Below are 26154 nucleotides of genomic sequence, written 5' to 3'. Positions count from 1 at the left end.
TCTGAGTGAGCGTGATTGTAGTGCGGCTGAAAGTATGTTTAATATATATATAGTTGTTATAGGTTTTGAATATAGGCTGCGCAACTTGTTTTAACAGCATTTCATTTTCTGCATTTAAATTTACTACATGTTGAAATATAGTTATTAAATGCTCTTGGGCAAGATCTTTTAAATGGGGAAAAAGATGAAAAAAAGACATTTACACTCAATTATAATCTAAACATTTTTTCAACTTCAAATCACCAAAATTAGGTTCTTGATCTATATTTTCATCTTCTTCACTTTGCCCCAATCAGGTTAATGAATATATTTGACATGTACTCCACAGCTGCTTTCAATAGACATGCACTGAACTCTGCAGTTCCTCCGTATTTCCTCCGGAGGAGGAGGAGGAGGAGGTGCATGTCTGTAATCCTGGAGAATCCGATGTTTGAACAAAACGAGGGATACCCCGCTGGATTCACCGCGAGCGAGTAGGGGGGTTAATACGCGACAGACGTATTTAAAAATTAAATACCCAAATATCTCCCCGTGAAAAAGCGGTGTCATACGCGTAGAAGACACCGATGAAGATGTCAAAAGAGTTTGTGGAGATAGGAGCCGACACCGGTGTCTGTGCTGTTAAGAAAATCATGTGATCTCCGCAGCGGAGTTATTACGTCACTTCCTGCCTCTGCCTGCTGCACCCAGCTGCTCCGCTGCTTGCCTGAACCCTGTGGAAGATTTGTTGCTGTTGTGAATGTGTCTGTGCAGAAAACCTCCCGCTGTGTTGTGCATGTGTGAAAGGCAAACTCTGGATCATGTCTGAAAATGGCTCGACAGTAGCATATTAGCACTTTATCATCGATTGTGGAAATTCCAATCAGCACTTAATAGGCCTGTTGTCGTAAAAGTGCCAAACTGCGTTTCAGTGTATTACTTTCCACATCCACAAAGTTATTGTTTAGGCCTCTCTTGCGATCATGGACAGCCTTGGACACCACAGACATATAGTTGTTCTTGTTTTGCCACTTTTTAGTATGATTGAAGTCTGCTTGGTCTGGGCCGTGTGCAGCAGTTGCCCTCGCAGCGTAGTGGCTACACAACAAATTGGTGGTTGCACACAAATCCACAAGCAGTTGTGCATACACCCCCTGATAATGATGTAATTTATGTCACTTTGATGCTAGTAGACCCTCACATAATCGCAGATGTGCAAAGTACAATAAATAAAGTGAATGGTTGAGTTCAATTTAATTCAATTTGATTTGAACAGCGCCAAATCACTTCATACATTATGGTTCTACAAGGCACTTTACTTAAACTGTTTTCAGACATGGACTGAAGTCTGGACAACCTCAATCAATCAATCTGATTTTATTTGTATAGCCTATATTCACAAATCACAATTTGTCTCATCGGGCTTAACAAGGTGCGACATCTGTGACATTACTTTTCCATCAGTTATCCAAAAAACGGACTATTTTCTTCTAGTCTTTTCCTGACTAAGAAGAGGGGAGTGACAGTTACATCACATTTTCTTTACAAAGAAAGGCACCAACATATTAATTGTGGCTCAAGGGCTTGGAGCAGGTTGTCCTCTGACCAGAAGGTTGGTGGTTCGATCCCGGTTTTCCCCAGTCTGCATGGAAGTGTCCTTGGGCAAGATACTGGACCCCAAATTGCCCCTGACAGCTGTGCCGTTCTCATAGAAAAAGCCCATAGATGCACTGTATGAATGTGGGTGTGAATGGGTGAATGAGTGAATGGGTGAATGGCAAATAACTGTACTGTAAAGCGCTTTGAGTTGTCATCAGGACTAGAAAAGCACTATAAATGCAGACCATTTCCCATTAAGTTAGAAAAGACTCAGTAGTGAAGGCATTTTTTTTTTTTAACAAGATCACCATCAATCAATCAATCAGTCTCTAAAAGTAGAGTAGGAGCCAGAGCTTTCAGCTATCAATCAATCAAATTTTATTTGTACAGCCCATATTCACAAATCCCAATTTGTCTCACAGGTCTTTAACAGGGTGTGACATCCTCTGCCCTTAACCCTCAACAACAGTAAGGAAAAACTACAAAAAAAACCTTTTAACAGGGTAAAAAGAAGGTAGAAACCTCAGAGAGAGCCACATGTGAGGGATCCCTCTCCCAGGACGGACAGAAGTGCAATAGATGTCAAGTGTAAAGCAGAACATCAGAAAGATAAGAGTATTTATAGCATTGATTAGAATAAACACTTTGTAGCATAATTGAAGGTAAATTAATTGAGGTATTATTGTCAGTAATGGTGGAGTATCTGAGTAGACATATTGTATATCAAGCAGTCTTGTTGTTATCATAGTCCATGGTCAGCAGCCACCACGATCAGGATCCACCATCACGATTCGACTCAAAGAAACATTTACACCAAGTTTTTAGCCCTAATGTCCTCTGATAACTTCCGGCGCGGCGCATTTAGTAACTGTCGGAAATGCTAACGTCCGCTAACTTAGCCACTTTTGTTGGACTTTTTTAGCTTAAAACATGTTGTAAATGACCTCGTTTCGAGTCTAATATGAATGTCGGTGCTTCCAGACACTTGAAAGACACCACACGAGCAGTATGGAGGACATGTTATGTTTTTTCTCTTGTTTTATTACGTCTGAAGATAGGTCACTAATCAGCTACACTGTTTACCACTGAAACTCCAAAAGTGTTTTGTGGACTCAAACACTTCACCCCCCCCCCCCCCCATCGGCAAAGGGGTGAGTAGATAATGAGTGAATTTTCATTTCTGGGTGAACTATTCCTTTAAGGTCATGGGACTTCTCACAAAAAAATGTGGTGATTAAGTACGTGCTCATTCTTGTTGGTTTAACTGAGAAAGAAGGTACCTGAAGACGAATAAACTTATATGTGTGTGTAATGTAGGTACTGTTCATGTGGGGACCTAAATCTGTTTACACAGTTACATCATGGGAACCATTACAGAGGTTAAATAATTCAGATTTGACTAATTGATTACTACCTGGTCAGGAAATGTATTCAAGTCAATGTAACGTCCTCTGAAGTCATGGTGACACAACTGTGTGTGTGTGTGTGTGTGTGTGTGTGTGTGTGTGTGTGTGTGTGTGTGTGTGTGTGTGTGTGTGTGTGTGTGTGTGTGTGTGTGTGTGTGTGTGCGCGCGAGTGTGTAAGACATCTCACCAGTTTGTACACATGCTGCAGGTGTGTGTTGTGACCATGTGTTTGTGACTAATTGGGAATTGTGAGACTCCACTCTCCCATTTCCATCTCCATAACAACCTTGTGTGGAATCCCTTCGAAAACCTGGCCCTTTCCCTCCTCCCCTCTCGGCTTCCCTTTACTCTTTCACAACAACTCACACTCTGAGCTGTTCTTCATCTGCCTTTCTTCTGTGATTTCAAATGGAATGCAATATTATTGAGTTTTTCAGCTCCCTCCGTCCCCTAACACACTCTTATTTTCACTTGTGTGCACATTGCATTTTGTTATTCCCTCCCCTTCCTCCCTCTCTACATTGGGCCTCCAAAGGTTTTTGGAGACCAAGTTTTTATCCTGGTCAAAATGTCAATATAAAATGTATGTGACACTACATTGGTGTGTAGGCAACCCTTACATATCGCTAATTGTCTTTGGAGTTGGTTTCCGAATTTCACATGAATAACTCCTATCACCCCTTTTCTTTCATAGACATTTATATGGTCACTAACCATCTACTTAAAAGTAACTATAGGTGATAAAACTTTATTGGTGTGTGTTATCCCATATTGTATCAAACACCACCACAGCGGATGAGCACATGGTGACGTTACACCATTCATCCCACATTATCAATCATATTTGATTTAGTGGGACAGCTAAAACAAAACAACTCAATGCATATTTTGTGCTTGAATACATCACACATATGATTTGATAACAATTAAGAACATTGTCTTATTTATGACAAATTTATATCCTTAACATTAATCTCGTCAGAATCCTATGTCATGCAATTCCAAAGGGGGGGTTATGATTGACATTTGCCCCGCCCCTTTCTGTGACATCAGCCCCATGAAGTCATGTGATTTCAGATTGTTGACTAGATTTTGTTAGAACAGGATGTAAACAGACTGAAGTTTGGGTGTCCCACATTACCCAATATCCCAGATTGCCCTTATTCACCCTACATAAAATAGGAAATTAAATTAAAGCCAAAATATCCTGGATACAAATGCTGCCATCTTGCGTCAATGATGTCATTTGGAGCCAGGGTCTCTGCAGTAGCAATCAGGGTATGGAGCCATGTCATCTGGATCCCACCAATACACGTGCTCCACCAATCAATTCAAATCCAATTCAATTTGATTTGTATAGCGCCAAATCATAATATACAGACCTCAAATTTTTTTTAGAGAGAAACAGTTCTCACAATGAGCAGCACTTTGTCGACTGTGGAGAGTAAAAAAAAAAACTCCCTCTGGAAGTAACCTCGAGAACCAGAATCAATGTGGGCAGCCATCTGCCTCGACCGGTTGGGGTGAGCAGGGAAAAATGGGGAGGAGAGGAGAGATGGGTGGAAAAGAGGGGAGAGAAGAGAGAGAGAGAGGGATAGGGGGGAGGGGGAGGAGAGGGGGAGAGAGAGGAGAGAGAGGAGAGAGAGACCTGGAACACTTGTGCAGCATCAGGTATCAGCTCTGACTAGTTATAATGAAAACAATAACAGTCTAAAGATACTATTGATTGTTAATGATAGCAGCGACAGTTCATATAGTAATTAAGTAATAATAGGTATTATTGTTACTAATAATAGTAATAATAATAATAGTGGTTATCCTGCAGCTCTGGAAAAAGACACATAGTTAGTGACATGTAAATAAATGAATGTGGGGGCAGAGAGAGACAGAGAGAAGGAGAGACTATAGGCCTTATCAAAAAGGTTCATGTTTTAAGTTTAACCTTAAATGTAGAGAGGGTGTCTGCCTCCCGAACCCAGAGTGGGCGCTGGTTCCACAGGAGAGGAGCCTGGTAGCTGAAGACCCTACCTCCCATTCTGCTCTGACAGACTCTAGGAACCACAAGGGAGCTGTGTTTTGGGAGCGAAGTGATCTATTTGGACAATATGGTGTTATGAGCTCTTTGATATATGAAGGGGCTGGATTGTTAAGGGCTTTATATGTGAGGAGCAGGAGCTTGAATTCTATTCATAGACAAGTCAGTCTTAGCTTTCAATCGTGACGTTTCACCCCATCGTTGTAGCAACTTGTGCTTGTACATACATCAGTGTGATAACAACTACCTAAAATGACAAAAAAACATCTTTGAGAAAAATGTGTGTTAGTTTGGTCCTTGAGATCCCGTTTTACTGGAGAGGGAGATGATGGATTTGAGCCTGGCATACTCCACTGCCCGAGCAGACAAGGGTTGAAGAACGAGTTGACTCGTTCAGTTCAATTCAAAGTAACTGAGCATGTCATTAATTACATTTTCTCCCTAAGCTAACCACTCAAAGGGCCTCATAACGTCTTTAAGAGATTCCTGAAGTTTAAGTAATTAGAGATTCATCAGGCTCCATAGATAAGACCCAAAATGAACAATGTAAGCATACTACTTGATCACTATCACCAAATTATTTAAAAAGCATTTGTATAGGAACAATTCTGTCCCAAGCTTTTTGATCCATATTCTTATTTGATCTTGGTGAGAATCGATCTATACGTACAATTTTGTACACGTCCATTCACACAGACCCTGTAACATGTGTTTCCTGTGATCCGTGGACAGTTCTGAGTGCGTACGTCACACCTGGCGTTAAAATGTGGCCCCATATGAGTCTCGTGATTAGATCTCAGATAACATCTCACTTCCCCACCATATATATCAATAAAAACGTACATAATTTCTATTCACAATGACGCAATGCATGGCGGGAAGCAGCAAGGAGAAGAAGAGGAAATCAAAATATCCCAGACAACCTGTTGCCTGTTGCTGCAGTTTAAATGACGCCTCAGGCACTACTATGTGTATGTACATCCACTTACACACAGAGGACGTCAGTAAAGTAGGCGGTCCTTAAATGGGGCCCTGACCACCTCCGCATGTGGTCTGGCGTGATCAGATCACTATCCACTCTGAGTGCGTTCACACCTGTACTTAGAGCTGTCCACTTGTGATCGAATCACAAAAACCACATGCTAATACCAGGGGCGTATGGGGTCCCATACACGGGGGGGGAAACAATACTCGGCTTCTGTGACTACATCGGTGCACAGGGGAGTTATATATATATATATATAATACCTCTTCCACCAGGAAAGAGAACAGAAAGATGTAGATGTTCAAGTAGAGTGCAGGGAGCTATAGGAGAAACTTTCAGTGAACGCACCTGTGTGTAAAAGTCCCTGCATGCCACTGTACTATGGGACAAATAAAAAATATGACTTATTTTGCTTATATTTAGGGTAAAAATCCCACAACATTGGTTGTACTATCACACAGGAGACAAAAGGCAGATGTTGGTAGTAGTTAGTGGGCTGTTTGCCAAGTGGGAAAGAGGTTTGAATCCAGCAGTTCTCATCAATCCCTATAAACAACGTATAAACCCAATGTGACCATTGTCTGCCGTCTGGTAACTATCTAGCAGCGAACAGCACCCCCCCTAACTTCATCTGTTAGCTGTATCAGCTTTATGAACTGGAACTGAGGCGGAGTATCTGTCTTTTTTTTCTGCTCCCAGTAGCTAAAAACTATTGAATCCATCTTTAACCTAATTATGCCATAATATCTCCTGCTGATTCAAATGCAGACCCAGTCAGCTTGTCAGGGCATCAAGTCACATGACTTCTATTAGTGTTAAAGAAGTCTGACCTTGACATGCCATTATAGTTTTTCATTCACAATACCCACAAAATAATGAGTTTTCAGATTTTATGAAACCCACTGAGGGAAAAAAGTGTTTGATGGAAAGGAGGGGAAATCTGAATGAACAGAAATTAAGTGGATGAAATAAGAAGAAGTAAGGAGAGCAGTGGAGTGGGGGTGGGGTATAGATTATAGGGTGAGAACGAAGCAGTGAAGACAGGCAAATAAAAAACACAAAATGAAGGAAGAAAGGGAGACTGAGATGGAGAGGGAGTACAAGGGAGGAGGAGGAGGAGGGATGAAAGGATGAAGGGATGGATGATGGAGGGGTGGGGTGTGAGGGTTCTGTGCAGGAGGGTGGTTTTGGGTGACAGGCCTCATTGAATAGACCTCTATTCTCCCCTCTGCTAGCTTCTCTTCTCATGCAAAACAGGCCTGTTCAGCCTCCCAGCCATCCGTCACACAACAGAAAGACCATGGCAGGCCCTTTACGAGGCTCACATTCGCATTATCCCCACCCCCTCTCCACCCCACCATCTCTCAACCCTACTATCCGGCACCCAATGGGGGGTGGAGTGGGTAACAGGAGTATGCATGTGTGTTGGGCAGTTGGGGGATGGTCGTGGGGTATCTTCGCCACAGAAAGTGCCTTTGGAGGACAGGCCACCTAGGCTGAGATGGGACAAAAAAAAGCAGAAAGACATAACATGTTTTGAGGCTGATGGACATCATATTGGGACACCAGGGAGGTTAGGAGAGGTTAACCTGCCTGGGATGTGGCTGTGTGTGTGTGTGTGTGTGTGTGGGTGTGAGAGAGAGAGAGAGAGAGATGTGTTATTCATGCTTGTTGGTGCAGGGTCCATATCCATATTTACTGTGCATGCAGGGGTAAATGCTGCGTATATGTGTTACATAAAGAAGATATGTCACTTAAAAAAACTGGTGTGGTAGATTTAATTTCAAATGAATAAAATGGACATTTAATGTGTCATTCAGACCCTTAACTGTAGACTTTCTGGTGGAATGAGATAAACTCCCAAAATTGTGTCTAGTGACCAGTAGACACTGTTGATCATATATATATATATATATATATATATACACACACAGCACCAAATCCCTGTTGTAAAGCCTGTGGGTGGCAGCCCCATCTCAGCTGCAGAGACGAGAAGACCGAGGGAAGGACGAATGCAGCCGAATAAGAGCTTCTTAAAGGAAATCTGTTCCACGGTGCAAGTGACGTGAGACTGAGATGATGGTTCACCTTTCATCACGACTCTAACAAGACAATCCACAGGCATCATTTACAAGATGCTCTTCAGATTATTGATTTAAGGTCAGCGTGCCAGCATCTGTCAGTAACAAGCCAGTTCTTCGTCACACTCATTTTACCCCATGTTCTTGAGCACCAACTGATCAAAGAATATGAAAATGCAATTCAAAGTGTCACTTACTGGGAACTTGATGGCTTGTCACATTCTTCGTCACCACTAACCCTTTAAAAGTACAGAACATGAACTGAAAGGGACAGGATTTGGGCTTCATGACCAATTCCCATGACAATTCCAGTTTTCAGAGAAACATGACATTAAACTAGTGAATCTGATTGTGGCCAGATTTGGCTTTAGAAAATATTGATGTATTATTTTACAAGTATGTGAGTATCCAGCTGTGTCTCGGAGATTAGAGCAGATACACCGAACTCCAAATTGTCCCTGGTGGCTGTGCCAGCAGCGTGTGACTGGGATGTGTCAGTTGTAGAAAGCACTGTACGAATGTGTGTGAATTTGACTTGATTCTGCAAAACCCCTAGATTCAATATCATGGTTTGGAGTTTGACTGTTGTAAAATATCGTTTTTTCTACAATATCATGGACGACAAGGTCAGGATACAATGTGGTTAGGGACAAAAAGAAACTCTCTGCCTCTTCAAAAAGGAAATTACTTTGAGTGGTTTTCAGTGGCACTGGATTTAAACTGGGACCTGTGGGATTTGTGTCATTACACAGTCGTCTCGCCGTGATTTAAGAGGACATTACCTTGACTTATATTGATTTCATATCAAACATTCAAATAAAATATGTGATTAAAATTACAACGAAGTAAAGGAAAGTGGAGCTCTTTATTATAAAGACATATAAACATGACAATAGAATCAAAATTAAGAATTTAAAATAAAAAACAAATCAAATACAATTACTATTATTTTTCACGGGTGGCATTACATGGTGGCCATTTCAAAAATAAAAGCGGTAATTGTATTCAGCCCATGGTCAACATCTGGCAGAGTCTCATGATAAATACTAAAGATATCAAAGTAAATGACAGAAAATACTAAATCCTTCACATTTATACCAAAGTTCTGCTTGACTTAAAGTCCATGGTGAAAGGAGATCACACAGTGAACCAACTTGAAAGACAAGGAGGACAGGAGCAGCACAAAGAGGGAGACAGATGTTCATGTTACAAGATCAACACCTGATCTGATATGTCAAAGTCCGGCATGATAATAAAACAAAACAAACTGTTTCACGGACTCAGACGTGATGAGGCGCTCGGTGCCGTCAGTAGGTCCTGGCAGGAAGAAGAGAATCATTTGTGTTGTCTGTTCCTCCAATCCGCCCATGTGATCATATACATGTGTGTTATTACTGTTTGAAGACACTGAGAATGCTCTGGTTTGCCAACTGTTGGTAACGTGCTCTGAATCATTCGGATTGATTTGCCACCTACCGTGCAGTCACATGTTCTCAGACCGTGATGCCCCCGGTTGACTTAAGAAAGAACAATGTTTCCCTCTAGTGGAGGAAACAAGTTCAAACATTCCCATTTTGCCAATGCATTTACTTGAAATTTGTTGAACCTCATGATGTGCAGCTACAGCACAAATGCTGTTATATTACAAATATATGCTAAGATGTATCAAAACGTTCTGTTTACAGTGTATGCATCAACTATGGCGTCAAATGTTCTGTATTTTGTCTCTCAAACTAAATATGTAATGAATCATTTAAAAACATGAGCTGATGGCTCCATGTTTATGTGTAATATATTATAAATCTATTTGTTTAAATGTGTTTCCAGTTCGAGGTTTTTGTTGCAGTTGTTGTGATGTCAAGAGGTTATCAGTTGTACACTAAAGCTCAGATTGGAATTACTTTTAATAAGTGAAGTAAACCAGATCCTAGTCCTATGATAATGTTGTCCGGAATGTTTTCTATTAAGCTCTTGATCAGGAACACTGCATAGTTCCTGCCTTTTGCTCGCCAATAGCCTCAGTTCTGCAACAATTATTGGACTGACATTCAAAGCATGGTTGATTTTATGATATTAAGTATAAAAGTGTAACAAAAACATTTCGCACAATCAACCTGGACTATTAAAACAAGGCAGGTTGGCTCCATGGATTCATGCTGGTGACTTCATCTGCAGCTTCTTCAGAAATCCACATCCTTCAGGCCAGGCTGTTTTTCAGTCTTCAACTGTCCAGTGTTGGTGAGCCAGTCTCGGTGGACTCACTTCTGTTTTTGGCTGACCGGGGCGGAGCCTGACACATTCTACAGTTGACAAAAATCACCAAGCTGATCCAAATAACACATTGAACCACAACCTGATAAGTAGGTAGACTTGCTAGCCTGTCAAAATCTGTAGTTGAACCAACTGTAATGCTCAAGTTTCAGGGCAGCAGGTCTCACGCATAAATACAACCCAGAGCCTCAGTTATCTTCAAGATTGTGAGAAACCATTAATTTGGCTACCAACCTTTCAACACAAGATTTGGCCCAAGGAGCTTTCATGCTATTCAACAATTCAGAGGCCAGTTTACACTGTTAAGGAGAAACCTTTATTTTTAAGACCATTAAAATAAATACTATACAGAATCCAATGTAAAAAAAAACTTAATACACGGTTTCTGTCTCAAAAAGGTCAACAACTCCATATATTCATCTTAAAAAATAGCACTGACCGTACACCCCCAAAACACAATGCTTCTCCTAAACCAGACACCACAGCCCATGATGACAAGCGTAGGAGAGGGAGGGAGAGAAATCTCCATATACACTCAATCATGGGTAGTTTGGTCCTTTCGTTTCAGAAACCCAGCCTGCCCCCGTTTTGGCAAGGTAGGTTACAAAAATTGACCCAACCTCCGTCAGTCAAATTCTGTGTCAAAATAAACAATGTTGTGAATGGAGAAAAAGATGACAATCCAGCAAGACGAGAGAGGCTAGTCTCCACAGAACTCACCGTTGTTTTCGCTTCCAAACACTTGTGGCCGCCAGTCTTCAACTGAATGCTACTGGACAAGTGACTGTACAAGTCAAGCAGTATGTACAATAGCAAAAAAAATTATAATAAAAAAAAATACAGTCATGAAACAGCGTTAAAAGGATCAAAATGGTAAACAACTCATTCATGAATGATTTTACTATACAGGTCTTTTTATTGAATATGCCCTGTGTACTCTAGAACCCCCCAAAACCTGTTCTTAACATGACCATAGATGCTTTAAGTACACTGAAGCTTGTTTAAATACTGATTTGGTCAAATAGAGCATGTCCCATTTTCTGTACGTGTCAAGTCTAAACCCAATTTCAGTCTAGCCACCAGTCTACAAGTAACTACCAGTGCAGTACCTGGTGAAACAGTCAGGGTACAACCCACAGACATTTGACAAAAGCTGAAGTTTTCACTTTGCAAGTTACCAATTGAGACATCATTCACAGTCAGAGCAAGGATCCTTCAAGAACGCACTTGTTTTGCACTAGTGGGAACCAGTTCCAAATTTACTAATTTTGCAAAACTTCAATTTGGAAATGTTCAAATTAATGTTTAAAGTATTTAGGTGGCGATATAGAGCAACACTATGGAGAGCAGATTAAGTTGTCAGCAATTCATCCTTCCACAATGGCCAAAACTATTTCAAAAGATTAGGAAGAAGAACTGCAATCTTCCTTCCTGCAGAGTGTAGTCATGGTTCAGATCATAAAGTAATGAGGTTCAATTTCTAAAATAAGCAGGGGGTGGGGGGGGGGGCGGCGCAAAGGGCATGTGGACTCTTCTAGATAAGATCAGCCACATTCATGGGCATCTCCTCGACGGTGGTGTTGTAGAAGGTCTCAATGTCCCTTAGGGTTCGCTTGTCATCTTCAGTCACCATGTTGATGGCTACTCCCTTCCTGCCGAAACGACCTCCTCGTCCAATCCTGAGCGCAGGAAGTAAAAAGGACTTCATTAAGGAAGGAACATCTGGTAGTTTCAACAGCAAATGCAACTGAATACTAAGTCATGTGGACTCTAGAATGTTGGTCGTTTTATAAATATTGAACGTGTCACATGTCAAAGTCACAGTACTTCCCAGAACAATCAAGAATAAATGTGTTTGAAGCTGAAAAGGTTTGCGAGATACACATACACCACATACAGACTGATGGAATTAGTTGCAAAGGTAGTCGACTTTAGGTTTGATTACCAACTTGGTAACTGGAAATAATGACAAAATAACTTGTCATGACAGGAACAGATAGTCCATTTGGCCTTTTATCCATGACTAGAGGCAGTGTTGCATCTTTTATAATAATTTTTAAGTTAGAAGTAGCCGATTACCTTGTTTTAAGAAACAAGGTCAAAGAAAGTGTTGCTAATTGGAATTTGACAGTGGCACTCATGTTGTTACCTGTGAATGTAGTTTTCCCTGTTGGTTGGCAGGTCATAGTTGATGACTAGGGACACTTGCTGGACATCAATACCTCTGGCCTGAAGTAGAAAACAAAAAAAAGACCATTAGTTACAAAGCCATTCATTCAACAAATCCCAAGTAAAAACTCTTGTTTTAGGCCGTCTTTCACATTATATGGGCTATTTTAGTTGTTTAACCGGACAGTGGTGTTACTGTCCAAATCAATACATTCTGTTTTAGAAAAATTAGTCTGGCTTAATTTAAAATACAGACTTACTATTAAAAGTTAAGTACATTCTAAATAGTGTGATCTGCCAATTAGTAGTGAGTCAGGGATTTGAGCCCAGCCACTGTGGAGGGCAGATGAGTTTCTCTACCATGGAACATTCTATCCTTCACCAACACTACAGTTGGGAGGAGAGGGATCCTGGACTGAATTCAGCCTTAATCTTAAAAGCAAACATGCTAGTCTAGGTATTACTCAAGGTGGACTGTGCCCCCCCGCAAAGAGAGAGTCATGACACAAGCTCAAGATGTCTTCCAAGCGTATACTTTTGTGAACTTCTTATGATTTAACCAGTATTGACGGAGCCCGTTTCTTATACATACCAGCAGGTCAGTGGTGATAAGGACTCGACTGGAGCCAGAGCGGAACTCCCTCATGATCAAGTCTCTCTCCTTCTGGTCCATGTCACCGTGCTGAGACACAAGATGGCACAATACAGGTTGAGACAACGTCAAAATGAGATGAAGACAAACTTTAGTCATCTCAAATGTACACAGCGCGTGTCTCCTATGCTAATAATCTCATCTAATGTGTGTAGTGCACAGCAGAAAATATAAATAAAGACGGTGAAAATTAAGTCTTTTTGACATCATACCAGCAACAGTACAACTTCCACAAGATGCAAAATCTGTAGAATGACAGGCTGTGAAAACAGCAATTGAAGGGAAACTTTTGTTGCATGCTCTTGCATTTTTCCCCCCGGGACAAGGATAAACAAAACCTCTGTGTACAACACATACACGCAAGCAGCAGATCAGCAATGGAGGCCAAGCCAGAGAAAACATATTTACAAATCCAAGTGGTAATTACACCATACTAATTGTATTGTTTTGAATTATATTAGAATTCTGAAATCTGTTCCAACAGCACTAAAGTGAATGTAGAAATGCCAAGTAGAGGCTCTTACCAGAGCAGACACAGTGAAGTCTCTGGCATGCATCTTCTCAGTGAGCCAGTCTACTTTCCTCCTTGTGTTGATGAAGATGACAGCTTGTGTGATGGTCAGGGTTTCGTACAGGTCACACAGCGTGTCCAGCTTCCACTCCTAAGGAACAACATCACATCCCACAGTTCAAAAAAGCTCTTTTCTGTACACAGCAGATCCTCAAAGCTTCATGTATATTGCATACAGGAAGGAAGGTTCTTCACCTCTTTCTCCACATTGATGTAGAACTGGCGGATACCCTCGAGGGTCAGCTCCTCTTTCTTCACCAGGATTCGGACAGGCTCACGCATGAATTTCTTTGTGACCTCCAAAACATCAGTTGGCATGGTGGCCGACAGAAGGACAACCTGCAAAACAAAACCGACAGGGGGCTGATTAAATCCAGATTCGGCTCAACTCAAACGAAAAATATCGTGCGACTTGGCCAGCCTGAACGACGGGTACAGAGAGGGCAAGTGATTTTGTTTTGCCTGCCTCTTAGACAGGAAGACTGGGAATTTTGTTTTGGTGGTCCACCAGCAGCCGAGTGCTTTAAATGATTGTGGAGTTTTCTGGTCTTACCTGCGTGTTGCTTGAAAGTTTCTGGAAAATCTCATAGATCTGGTCCTTAAATCCTCGACTAAGCATCTCATCAGCCTCATCCAGCACAAACATTTTGATGTGCTTCGAAGCTGCAAAAAAATAAATGCAACACGTTTCATTAATGTGCCTGTATACTTCTGGCTATGACTGCAATCAATCTAATGTGTATACTGCCAAATCACATTATCTCAAGACCAAGACAATATATATTGTATGACAACAGTAAAACATTTCACATGTTGTAATTCTGTGTCAAATATCAATCTGTACAGCAGTATTTTGCAACATTTGGATGTAGATTTGCATTAAATACAGAAACTTAGCATGAAGGCGAATGACAGAACAGGGAGACTGCAACCAGCTAAGATAAGGAGAGATGTAGTTTGGGCCATGTGGCTTCATAAGACCAGTTTGTAGTCTTTCACCATTTCCTTCAGGAAATGTCGGAGTGCTACCCGAGGCTGGGCAGTGACCAGTTATATCACCCTATAGCTTGGGCTGGTGCCAGGACTGAGTTCAGCGAGTTTCATTCTCAGTGTTGATTGGCCGTATCAAATATTTCAACTCAAGTGTCCGACATGTTTGGGGTCTTATATTCTGCATCAAACGAGCCTTTGTATGCAATAGCAATGCACTTCACATTGAACCCGTTATCCTAAAACAATGCACATGCATGACATGAGGGCACTGAACAGTACCTGCAATCAGAAACCTATCCTCCCCTTCTGCCCCACAGTTCATACAATGTGGTCCCATGTGCAAAAACCATGTGTAGAACTATTGCATTTCCTTTTGCGATGGTTTGAGAATTTTTTAGTTAATAAAACTCATGTTAACATGAGCTACTGTGAATATGGCTGTATTCAGAAGTTAAGTGTGATCATGTCTCTGAATCCCTGCTGCACTGAGGATTCAAGCCTGCAGAACGCCGACAAGAGCCACAACACAACAGCGGTTAACAGAATCATATGACACGCATGGGTTTCATCACGATACAGCATTTCTGATTCTCTCATGTAGTGTAGCAGTACGCATAGGGGCTGAAGAAAAACATAATCTGAAATGCACTAAACTGGAGTACAGGATCCAGAAACCATTTACCATCATTGGTTGTTATTTACGACTTACACAGGTTTTTGCGAGTTAACATGTCGAAGACACGGCCAGGGGTTCCCACTACAATGTGAGGGGCTTCAGCCTGCAGCTTCTGGACTTCACTGCGAATGTTGGTCCCTCCGATACAGGCATAGCAACCGGCTCCCATGTAGTCCCCCAGGGCCAGCACCACCTTCTGGATCTAGTTAAAGATGCAAGAAACAGTCTGTTGATGCATATTTTAAACTATGAAAAATAAGTCAACACATTTAAAATGAACATATTACAGGTTGTATGGTGGATTTTGTCTGGGATTAATGAAATTAACCATTTGGCATGTTTGCTACAAATACCAAACTGGTTGTAGCACAAAGTTTAACTCTAGTGAGGATCATGCTTAAATGTTGCTGTATTCAGAGGAAATGAGTTGTGATGTCTCATTTTCTGATCAAGAAAATTATAGATCATTTGGGGTAATCGGCATTGAGTGAGATGCTCACTGTTCCCTCAAGTTCTGGTAATATCATATAGAAGCTTTTAAATATACCAAGCCTAATGATATTAAGTAACCAATCTGAACCCATGGCCAATTTCATGCAACATTAGAAAAGCAAGGTTGTGATTTGATGTTACCTGCTGAGCCAGCTCCCTAGTGGGGGCCAGGACCAGAGCCTGAGTGCATTTAAGCTCCACATCAATCTGCTGAAGGATGGATATGGCAAAGGTGGCAGTCTTACCAGTGCCAGACTGGGCCTGAGCAATCACATCATAACCTAATGGGAGGGGTGGATACAAGAAAAGGTTATGCAAATATACACATGCCCAGTTTAACCTTAAATAACTTTTAGGGCTACCACCTAAAAAATAATCAACTACAAAGGTCAACTTGTTCTGTGGGTAAGTGCAATAAATAAATAAAACATTAACCAGAGACAGCAGTCTCAAGTGGAAAGCACACAAAAAAATGATGTATTAAATAAAAGGGTACCATCAACTTACACTTGATACAAGGCATAATGGCTCTCTGCTGAATAGCGGAAGGCTTCTCAAAACCGTAGGCATAAATTCCCCTGAGCAGGGCCTCGCACAGGTGCATGTCATCAAAACTGTCCACGATCTCATTCCAGTTGCTCTGCAGAGGTAAATCAAAGGGAAAAATACATTAACAATGCAAAATTCATTTTATAGGTTGTAATTATATGTGCATTTAACCTTAATACTTTAACTGTTCCTAGTACACTCTGGGGCTAACAAAGCTGTAAAGATCTTCTTTAGGATATCTTGACATGAATTTAGGTTTGGGTTATCAGACTCACCTCAATGATGCCATCTGGTTCCATGCCCTCTGGGCCATTGTCTCTGAGAACGAACAAACAAAGAGTCGTGGTATTAATTCGTTTGCGCTTACTTCTGTATCACACATATCAAAACTGCAAGACAATTATTCCCAGGAATACTGGCATCACAATGTGCTGATTGTGGGAGGAAACATCGGTGGGCCAAAATCGAGCTACGTTCCCTTTCTAATCGAACCCTGCGACACCTAAGGTGGCATCATCAATAAAAAAAACAATCGGCAAATTCTTGATCATATTCCCAGACACGGCATGAGAACCCACGTCAAGGATTTTAGTTTAAACTCAAACATCGCCATTAACGCCGTTCTAGAAAGTAAACGCCTTTCCTGAAGTCCGCCATTTCTATTACTTCAATTCAAGATGGTCGTTCCTCCGCCGAAGGCCGTGGTCGTTGGAAGCGACTAAAGTCACAAATCGCCACGTAGAAAACAATCGGCTATCCCCCAGACTGCACATTTAGCACCAAACCATGATGGATGGCGAGTTTTAAACGTGGTTTTCGCACAAGGGGTGTGCCAATAATTAAGAGCTGCTCGGCTAGCATTAGCTCCAAACCGCTACATCCACTGCCAGCAGGCCCGACTCGTTTTCACGAGACTTCTTTTATTAGCCCTGTCGGGTGAAATATGTCCGTTGACGAGAGCAAACGTCGACACAAACCAGCAGTTCGTGGTAGCACGTCACCAACAGCAGCATACGGGGGGGGGGGAGATGGCTTCCCCCTGGTATTTAGCGGCCTACGCTACCGGCATTGTCGGAGCCGCCGGCTAACACCGCCTCGACCATGTGCGCCTGGCCGGACAAGAAGAACAAATATCTCCGCATGGCGACCGCGATCATTCCTCCCCGTACACTGGGGGCTGTACAGACCCAACGCGACTTTTCATTGAGCGCAAGAAAAATAATGACGGAGCCATCGGGGGAAAAATGACATTGTTGAGGCCTAGTACGAGCTCCATCACGTGCTACCCAAGGCGCCGGCTGCCATTTCATCCATTTTTTTTTATAACGTTGCTTTCAGGACAGTCGGCGGCCATTCCTGCCGTTGAAACCAACGGTTATATTATACCGTAGCAAGCAACGTACTTGTACTCGGATATATGCTAACATCTACGGTTGGATGTCCCGGAGCTAGCTGGCGTGGAATGCGACCGCTTATATACTGCGACGTTAGTCCCGAGGCCTTCGCGTTAGTCGAGCACAGAACCGCCAGAACGAATCCGCTATTGTCTACATCGCGAAAAGTCTCGATAATACAGCGCAACACACCGACACTAACCAAGCTAAACACACCCGGGAACAGCGCAGCGCAACAGGTACATAAAGGTCTCTTACCTATGTTCACTTTCAGCCGACATTATTCCAAAGAAAGAAATTGCGGCAGAAATGTCTTTTATACCTTGACAACACACAAAGAAGCTCTCTCATTGCAACACACCGCCGTCATTTAAGCGAACTCCCGCCCAGCGAGACTTGTGATTGGCCGACCGGTGCGTCACATTGCAAGTAGGCGGGTCATAGCGCCTTCATGCGTGCAGGATTTGTTTCACTCGTAGCACGGCACAAGGGCGGAGTTAACATTTTGCAAGAGAAAAGTGCAAGATGTAGCCAGGTCCCTCTCGGCCGGGCGGCCCCGGGACCCTGTTTCCAGGCCCCACCACATCAGTTGAGCCATCAGCACGGACAAAGGGCCGGTCCCCGGGGGTTACGTTTCTCCACTGGTTTACTGGGAACAATATTCCACTTTACTTTGTAGCAAATCAGAGAATGGAAAATTACAGCAGGCACATATTTCACATCAAGTGATGTAATGATGAGTCACACTCATAGATTGTGTCACACTGTTTCATGCTGGAATTCATTTAAACCACATTAATGGTCAAATAATGAAGTGCTGATGAACTCCACTAATAAAACAAGACAGTGTCAGTCATTAGGATCGTTTCTAAACATGTTGGTGAGTATTAAAGAAGTGCCAAAGTCATTTCCATCTTTAACAATGTTTGTAAATGTTGTTTCCAGCGTCAAGGTTGAAACTAACTTATTAACTAACATCAGATCTCATCGATATCGTGTGTAACTCCCCTTTTTTAAAATTTTTTGTTGCTCCTTTTCCTCCTTGCGTCTTTGGTGAACAATAAAGGTTTGAAACTCCTGTCCAGATTAGGTGCTTTGGAGGGCAACCCTGTTAACACCCTGTTAACTTAATATCAAACCCCACAGTCTAAAATATGCTGTTAAATGTTACTCCTCGATATCCTTACCCTTCAAGCCTGCCAATCTTCTCAAAAAAGCTCTTGAAGTTGCTTTCAAACATAACTTTCCTCCACATTCATCATAACATTGAGCAATCAGTGATGCAAAAAAACAACCTTTCTGAAGGTCTGTTTCTGACTGCTCCACAGGTAAAATACGAACCTCAGGCAAGAGTTATTTTCTCTTTCTTGAATAGGAAAACTAAGCAGAGAAAGTTTGTGTCAGAACGAAAGAGGTTCACACAGATACATTCCACACATACTACAGATCGTACAGTTGGTTATTATTGGAATTCTATTTATGTTTAGAGTTCTGAGTTTGTTATTATAGTGGCTGACACCAGTATTGAAATACATGGTCTTGTTTCTGAATTGTAATCGAATCACAACCAGTGCTTTCAAATGGATCTGTCCTTTTGGCAAACATCACATCCACACATCAAACCATCCCCAATCTCCCTCTGTTTTGATCAGTGGTTCACAGGTTTTTTCTTTGCCATGCCAGATTTTACTAGTGTTGTATTAAAGCTTCCTCATCAAGAGGTTTCCCCTAACCTTATACCAAGGCCCTAGTGTGTTAGGTGAAGTCTATTGAATATATCAAAAAGCATAGCTTTAACAATTTAGCATGAATTATAAATTTTTGCTATCTTCGTCATAATGATGAACTCTTAAGTTGTGGGTCACCTTATAGAGATCTCTGATAAGTCTCTTGCTGGGTCGAATTTAGTTAACAGTGCATCATATTTGTAAATTAATCATGTTTCTAATTAAATTAAAAATCTTTATTTGCTAAGCTACTTGTGACAAAAATAAATAAATGAGTGCAGTATTCTGATCTGAATGTTGGAGTTGTATTGTCAGTTGGCATAAATTGGAAACTCTCAAGTAAAATACCTGTATCCCAATTGTGTACATCCAGGACAACATGCAGATAGCATGTAGCCAGCATATACCCATTCAGTAATATCAGTAAAAATTGCACACACATCTCGTTTGCCACGTATTTTAATTTTTAGCAACCATAATGCATTGTAGAAGATATATAAAACTGTCATCTCTGTTGCATCAACTCCTGTTTGAAAAAAAGACAAAAAAAACAAACCAAAACACAGCTATCAACAAATTTGTCTTTCGTTACAAAAAGAAGAGGAGGACACTGTAACTCCAATGTGGACATGCTTCATCTATTGTGTAGCTGTCATGGTCCACACCAAAATGGCTCTTGAACTTTCAAAGACATACTAGCATGAGGATCTCTTCTGTACCTACACCGAAACAACACAAATTTGTAGTCCTCCTTTTAACACCGTTTCTTTAAAGCAATAAGCATATCAACACATTTACTGACAGAGATAAAACACAGAAAAAGATAAACGCTATGTAAAGCTACCCCTTCTTTAGGCCAATGTCAGTCTGGCTTGTTTGGTGGGGGGTGGGGGGGGGTGGGGGGGTGATCAACAGATGCAGATCTAATCTCCCATGTGCAGATGTTCCACTTGTATGACTGGGAATAAAGATGGTGGCTGAGGGGGTTTCTGGCACAAAGAGTCAATATGTAATGTGTTTCAAGGATTATGTTTTACTACTGGTTTCCCTCAGAAAAAAAAAAGCACCAGGAGAGCTTGTTATGCCATTTTCTGACGTCAAACATGTTTCCATTTTCAGGATCACTTTAAATCCATCTTAACATCTTCTAGAAAATGAATAAGCAAAATATTATACATTGGAAATGTCACGTTGCACTACAGTGGCAAACATTATGTGCTGACTAGAATGCATCATCAACATAACATTGACTGTAGCATGGGGGAGTGTATTTCTACTTTTTCTTCAAAAAGACGTTGGCTCAGAGTTTCACACTGAACACTTGGAATGGAACACAACTTGATGTATAGAGTGGATGGATGGAAGGCACGGAAATCCACTGGTACTACTTAACAACAAGCGTACACAGACTGGCTCAAATCTTCTTCACGCCACCTCTGCACTTACTATTTAGGCATCTTCCGTTTTAAGTAGTAGTCAGACTAAGTGTGATTCAGGCCTTCATCTGGGCTGGATTCTTTTAAAAATCCAACCATGATCTTTTTCATGCTCCCATTCAGACAGAAAAATAGATATGGTATACAATAAGATGGAAGATGAGCACATTTCCAAACCAGAAGCTAGTCTTGGCCTCTGTCAACCACAAAGGAATAACCATGGACATGAAATCAGAGGGTTCCAAGGGGGGGGGGGTGAAGGGAAGCAAAGGGAGACAAAAAAGCAAAAATAATAACATCACCTACAGTAGAAGTAATTTCTCTGGATATTTGCAGAGAAAAATAAAGTTTTTCAAAAGTTTGTCTTTTTCCAGTCCAATCATTTGCTCATTGTCCTCTTCTTGTTATATCATTGTCCCTCCATCTTGTTGGGGTTAGGGGTGGGAGCATCTGGAGATGGTGGGCTTGGTTTGGGGGGGGTTGGTCACAGAATGAGCTTGCAGTGACATAGTTCTTTGTACATTTGCCTCCTCAGCCGTGGCATGTCCTGTTGGCCAAAGCCGAATGGCTGCCCTAGTGCCAGACACTTGCAGTACTGCAGGGCGGTGGGGGGGGTATATGAGGGGGGGAAAAAACAAGTTATAGGCCTGCAGATTAACAGTTTCACAACAAAACATTTTGTCAGTGCATTTACACCACATGCAACATCAGCCCGTAGGTGTGCGTGTGTTCCCCCAGCGCTGAGCGACCAGCTCCATAGATCCTCAAGTTACAGCAACTAACAGCCTACTTCCTGAGTTAGATACACCAGGGTTGGCTGAGTTGACTAAACACACTTAATTCGTTTCAAAGCCATAGCCTCCCTCTGTAGTCTTTCTAAGGCTCCCACAGTGGATAGACACAGAAACTGAGACTGCATATGGGCTTGAATCAAGATGGAGATACTGATGAGATAAACAGTGGATCCCCTAACATTGACTTTAAAGCTTTAAAAGATTTCACATAAATCTGCACGTGTTAATTAGGGGTTAAACGTTGAGAAACTCACCTGTAGCACAAAAGCCCCACAGTCACTGTCATTGTTCTGACGACCCACATTCTGCAACATACAATCCGTAATGTTAGCAAACCATAGCACAGATGCCACACTAATAATATGAACTATGACTCTCAGCATCCACAGCCTACGTTCCCCCACAGAGATCACCACTTTTTGAATTCATTCTTTAGAGGGCTTTGTGTCATGAGAAACCTCAATCTGCGTCAGGGAGTCAAGTTAGGACAAAAAATAAAACTAACAATGCATCTCACCATTTTAAAAAAGCCTTTCCATCCCGTCAAAAAGTCTTGTTGGTCTTTTTTGATGGCCTCTGCTTGCAGATACTTAAAAATGTGCTGTAAACAACAAAAGAATCAATGAAAAGACTATAGAGGTAAAGCAAACAAACAGGTTTCTGTGTGAATTTATGTACAGTGTGTGTGTGTGTGTGTGTGTCTAAAGTGTATAAACTGCCAAATCAATGTATACACGTCAAGTACACGGGTGCTTCTACTTTGAAATGAGTACAGGAAGAGTTGCAAATATTTATGTTGGGACATAAATCAACAGTAAACATTGAAATTGTGGCAATAGATCATTTCCCCTGTTTATTCTGCTGTGAATCTTGCATGGTGTGCAGGGAAAATAGGAGAGACCTCAAATCTCTAGAAGTGCATTATGGCTCAGTGACGTGTGGATGCTCAAACCTGATAACATGGCCCCGAAATGAAAAGCACCGTTCCACGGTGCACATGCAACGCTTATACAGCCAGTGTGGCCTGAGTGTTAAAAGGGCTTTAATTAAACTAACAGGCCTATTTCACCCACCTAAACCCAGCCGCTGTTAATCAGAAATGTTAATTTTTACAACCCTACCCGCTTGACCTGTAGATCAATCGCAAGTCTGCAGGTATAACTGATATCCACACATCACTGCATTTGTCAAAAAACTTACAATCTATCAACATGTCTATTCTTATTCTGTGTACATGTTCAGGTAATCTAAATTTATTTAAAAAAATAAAGTAATAGACTTCCTTACAAGTAAAATAAGTATTTTCAGCTTTCTTTCAGAAATATGGAATAAAAAAAACAACTGAAAACAACGTTAAAAAAAACTCAAATTCTAAAATTCCCAAACAGCACCACAAACCCTTGAAACACACAAAACACCCCAAGACCTCTGCAAACACAGGTAAGACCCTGCATGTTAGTGGGTTAATCTGACCAAAGGTCAGGATAAAGAAACAGGCTGATGGTCCATGTTAACAGAGCAATAGGAGGTGTGTCAGAATAGACTACACCTGCCTGTTATATGAAGGCAGTCTGCAGCCTGGACACTGCCTAGATGGAAAGTTTAATTTGACATCACACACAAACACTATTCACCAAAGAAGTCTCGAGGCATTTTTTTTTAGTTTTCAATAAACTACGAGTATGTGTGTGGAAATCTAGTCCTACCTTCGGGCAGCGTCTGTTGAGGGTCCGCTGAGAGTCGAAATAGGTGATGGCTCGACGAGGAATGTCAACACTGACCAGCGACCAGTGAACCTCGAGGTGGATAGGGATCAACAACAGATCCTTCTGAAAGATGTCCACCTGATACAAGTCGAGTAAGACGAGAAGAGAGGACAGAGAGTAGCAGAAAGAGAAAACATTTGGTTATGTTTAATATTACATACTGCTTCCAACCACTTGAAAGTACAGAAGAAATTGATTAGCTTTCTTTTCCAACAGTGGTGAGCAATTTAATTAACCATGCAGATGAGAAAGAGTTTGTGCAGATGACATGTGGGTCATGATGGAACACTATGGCCTCAGACAGCATAATACTAAAACAGGCTACAAGTAAAAACTGAAAATGGTTGGGTAGTAATTTTACCGTGTGTGTATGTGTACAAAATAACAACATTGCAGTGATTTTTACTAAACTTGGTGGGAATATTACTTGTAAGGGTATCTTCAGATGATCCAATTCTACCTGCCTTCAGAAAGCTGTATGCTTGTTGATAACCTTCACAGATAACTTTATCTATACAGTTTATGATGAATATTGTCTGCCTGCCAAGGATGGGAAAAACATTTCGGGTAGATGTTTTTTAACTGGCCAGAGACACGAGCAGGATTTGTCACAATGCTGCAGATGGCCTTTCTGATGGGTCAACAAGTTTGTGTGAGAGACAATGGGACAAAAAAAGGGTTTCGTGGACTCAAACACTTCACCCGCCCCTCTTTCGGTATAGTGGTGAGTAGATGAGTGAATTTTCATTTTTCGGTGAACTGTCCGTTTAAAAGAATCTTGAACTTTTATTACTTTTCTCGGAATCTATTCTTACTTGTATCTCGGTCCCCATCTAGTGTCGGAGTGGTTATCAGAATTCACAGATTTGACTGGTTAAGTGGCGTCACATGAGATGATTTACAATGCTGTAGCCATTTCCAAAAAGGTAAAACATGTTTTATACAATTTTTACCAGGTAACATTCCTTGCAGTAGATGAACATTGTTTATCACAAGTTAGTAAGTTAACGTTGCCCAATATGCCATCTTAACTACTAAAAGTCAAAGTGCATCTTCTACGATTTGATTAAAAACATGGCAAGGACTGAAAAAGTTGTTCATGTTACTTCTCCAAATAAAACATTTTTTTCTTTCAAGATACCCGCTCAATTAATTTATCCAATTTTCCTACAATAGTGTTCCGCCCAAACAACTTGAATGAGCCAACAACAAGGGACTGCATTAATGAGAAAATACATTGCCCTCAGAGTTGAGTAATATTAGTTACTTGTACTCAATTTTGTTTTCACAAGACAATTGTACACAAGTATACATACAGGTTTTACCTATGTAACATGCTGTTAAAAACAATCTGTAGAAATGTTCATATATTTCGGGAGAAAAATCAGTAGGCATTTCTCTCGTTTGATTTTGAAACAAGGTGCGCCATCTCCCCTTCATTTAAGATTTTGTAGTTTGATTGAAAGTCTGTCATTGTGTTTTGTGCAGACCCTTTGCCTGGTGTTGCGCTAACCCAAAATTCACTGAGGCTCATTAACCAGGTATTGTCATGCCTTTGTTCACGGTGCAATGAGGCCACAAGAGGATATTTAGGCAGCAAAACCGCCCATTTCTTGTTATTTCTCCATCGCTATATGCTTTCAAAAAGTGGTTGCTGCTAATGCTAACAGATTACACCAAGCTGCGTTTGTGAATAAGGGTTTGATGATGCAGAGTCTGACCTGCTAGACATCCTCCCCATGGCCCTTCATGAAGAACATTTAACAATAAATAATAATTTTGCTATAAATAAAATGACCTGGCTGCCGTCAGTCACATGAGTTTGGACCTGAGCTCATCCTGATGTGCCCTCTTCAATGCCCGTCAATGGGGTTTGCAGCAGTGTGCACAATATTTTGTGTATTTCTACATAAACGCAGTAGGCAATGAGCATGCATGGTTGTGTTTATATTGCTGTGTGCACTGCGCAGCCTTTACTAGTAGCGTTAGGCGCCATCTGCCATCTAACCACTGTGCTGCTGCAGCCCGAGGAAGCCTCTACCATGTTTTTTTTTTATTTCTAGAATCTCAGATTAATACAGCCCTCCAGCCGCAGCAACCTCTCCAAAAACCCCACAACAGAAACTTGTAGCTGTAAGTTATGTTGGTATATGACAATTTTTCCATGTGCCCGTTTGGAAATTTGAGCACCTGCCCTTCTAAAGGCCTCTGCACGGCCCTGTTAGAACTGATCTTAATAAAAAATCTGCTGATTCATATTTATGTTCCTGGAAAAAACGGGGCATCGCTTCTTCTGCAACAATGAGGTTAAAACACAGTGTTGCGTCATAATCTGCGGAAAGAACTTCTGTCTACAGGAGTGTATGTTTGTGTGTGTTCGTCTCTCTGTAACTCTATTCCGGTCACATGATTGGGTCGGCTCTATTGTCATCATCATTGGCTGTTCATTTTGTCTGTCAAAACATGGATGGAATGAGTTCTATCGACGTTCTATCTACCATGTCTTCAATTTCAAATCGAGGAAAAGTTATATCGCGATAATTATCGCAATCGTTTTATCACCCAGCCCTACATTTTCT

General features: G+C 41.3%; 2 protein-coding genes, 1 long non-coding RNA gene and 1 other non-coding gene across 6 annotated transcripts in view; 1 reads left to right on the top strand and 3 right to left on the bottom strand.

The window, feature by feature from the left end:
* Positions 1-5416: 5416 nt before the first annotated feature.
* On the top strand, positions 5417-23167 carry LOC117752208. Its single transcript, XR_004611998.1, has 3 exons — positions 5417-5427; positions 19241-19245; positions 22552-23167. It is a non-coding gene; the product is annotated as an uncharacterized LOC117752208 (long non-coding RNA).
* Positions 10654-18224, bottom strand: LOC117752207 (eukaryotic initiation factor 4A-I). 2 transcript variants are annotated; one of them, XR_004611997.1, is made up of 12 exons: positions 18111-18224; positions 16734-16776; positions 16417-16549; positions 16051-16190; positions 15451-15619; positions 14302-14411; positions 13944-14087; positions 13702-13839; positions 13118-13207; positions 12506-12585; positions 11077-12035; positions 10654-10992 (listed from the first exon to the last, which is right to left on the bottom strand). XR_004611997.1 is itself a non-coding variant. In XM_034569407.1 (11 exons), exons 1-11 carry the CDS (start codon positions 18131-18133, stop codon positions 11891-11893), a joined length of 1215 nt encoding a protein of 404 aa, XP_034425298.1. In that variant the 5' UTR covers positions 18134-18224; the 3' UTR covers positions 10654-11890. The 2 variants fall into 2 exon arrangements, 1 of the variants encoding a protein (XP_034425298.1); XM_034569407.1 differs by having other exon boundaries at positions 10654-12035.
* On the bottom strand, positions 15181-15319 carry LOC117752327. The gene has a single exon (XR_004612067.1). It is a non-coding gene; the product is annotated as a small nucleolar RNA SNORD10 (small nucleolar RNA).
* The window catches only part of LOC117752205 (ubiquitin-like-specific protease ESD4), a 23141-nt gene continuing 17009 nt past the window's right edge, over positions 20023-26154 (bottom strand). For both annotated transcript variants that reach the window (XM_034569405.1, XM_034569406.1), the window contains exons 9-12: positions 23516-23653; positions 22327-22410; positions 22064-22114; positions 20023-21610 (exon numbers count right to left, since the gene is read on the bottom strand). In XM_034569405.1, coding sequence (XP_034425296.1) covers positions 21500-21610; positions 22064-22114; positions 22327-22410; positions 23516-23653 — 384 coding nt within the window. In that variant the 3' untranslated portion in view covers positions 20023-21499. The remainder of the gene's footprint in view (positions 21611-22063; positions 22115-22326; positions 22411-23515; positions 23654-26154) is intronic.

This window comes from Hippoglossus hippoglossus, chromosome 18 (assembly GCF_009819705.1).
Source record: "Hippoglossus hippoglossus isolate fHipHip1 chromosome 18, fHipHip1.pri, whole genome shotgun sequence".
Classification (NCBI taxonomy): domain Eukaryota; kingdom Metazoa; phylum Chordata; class Actinopteri; order Pleuronectiformes; family Pleuronectidae; genus Hippoglossus; species Hippoglossus hippoglossus.
The sequence above is the reverse complement of the archived record's forward strand: the minus strand, read 5'-3'. Positions and strand labels throughout refer to the sequence as shown.

Bases quoted from the DNA above. Each gene is read 5' to 3' on its own strand.
- LOC117752207 (XM_034569407.1), bottom strand. From the start codon at position 18,133: ATGTCGGCTGAAAGTGAACATAG. The intron at 16,550-16,733 runs GTGAGTCTGATA...TTACCTCTGCAG, and splicing joins AACCAGATGGCATCATTGAG to AGCAACTGGAATGAGATCGT. The intron at 15,620-16,050 runs GTAACATCAAAT...ATCTTTAACTAG, and splicing joins CTAGGGAGCTGGCTCAGCAG to ATCCAGAAGGTGGTGCTGGC.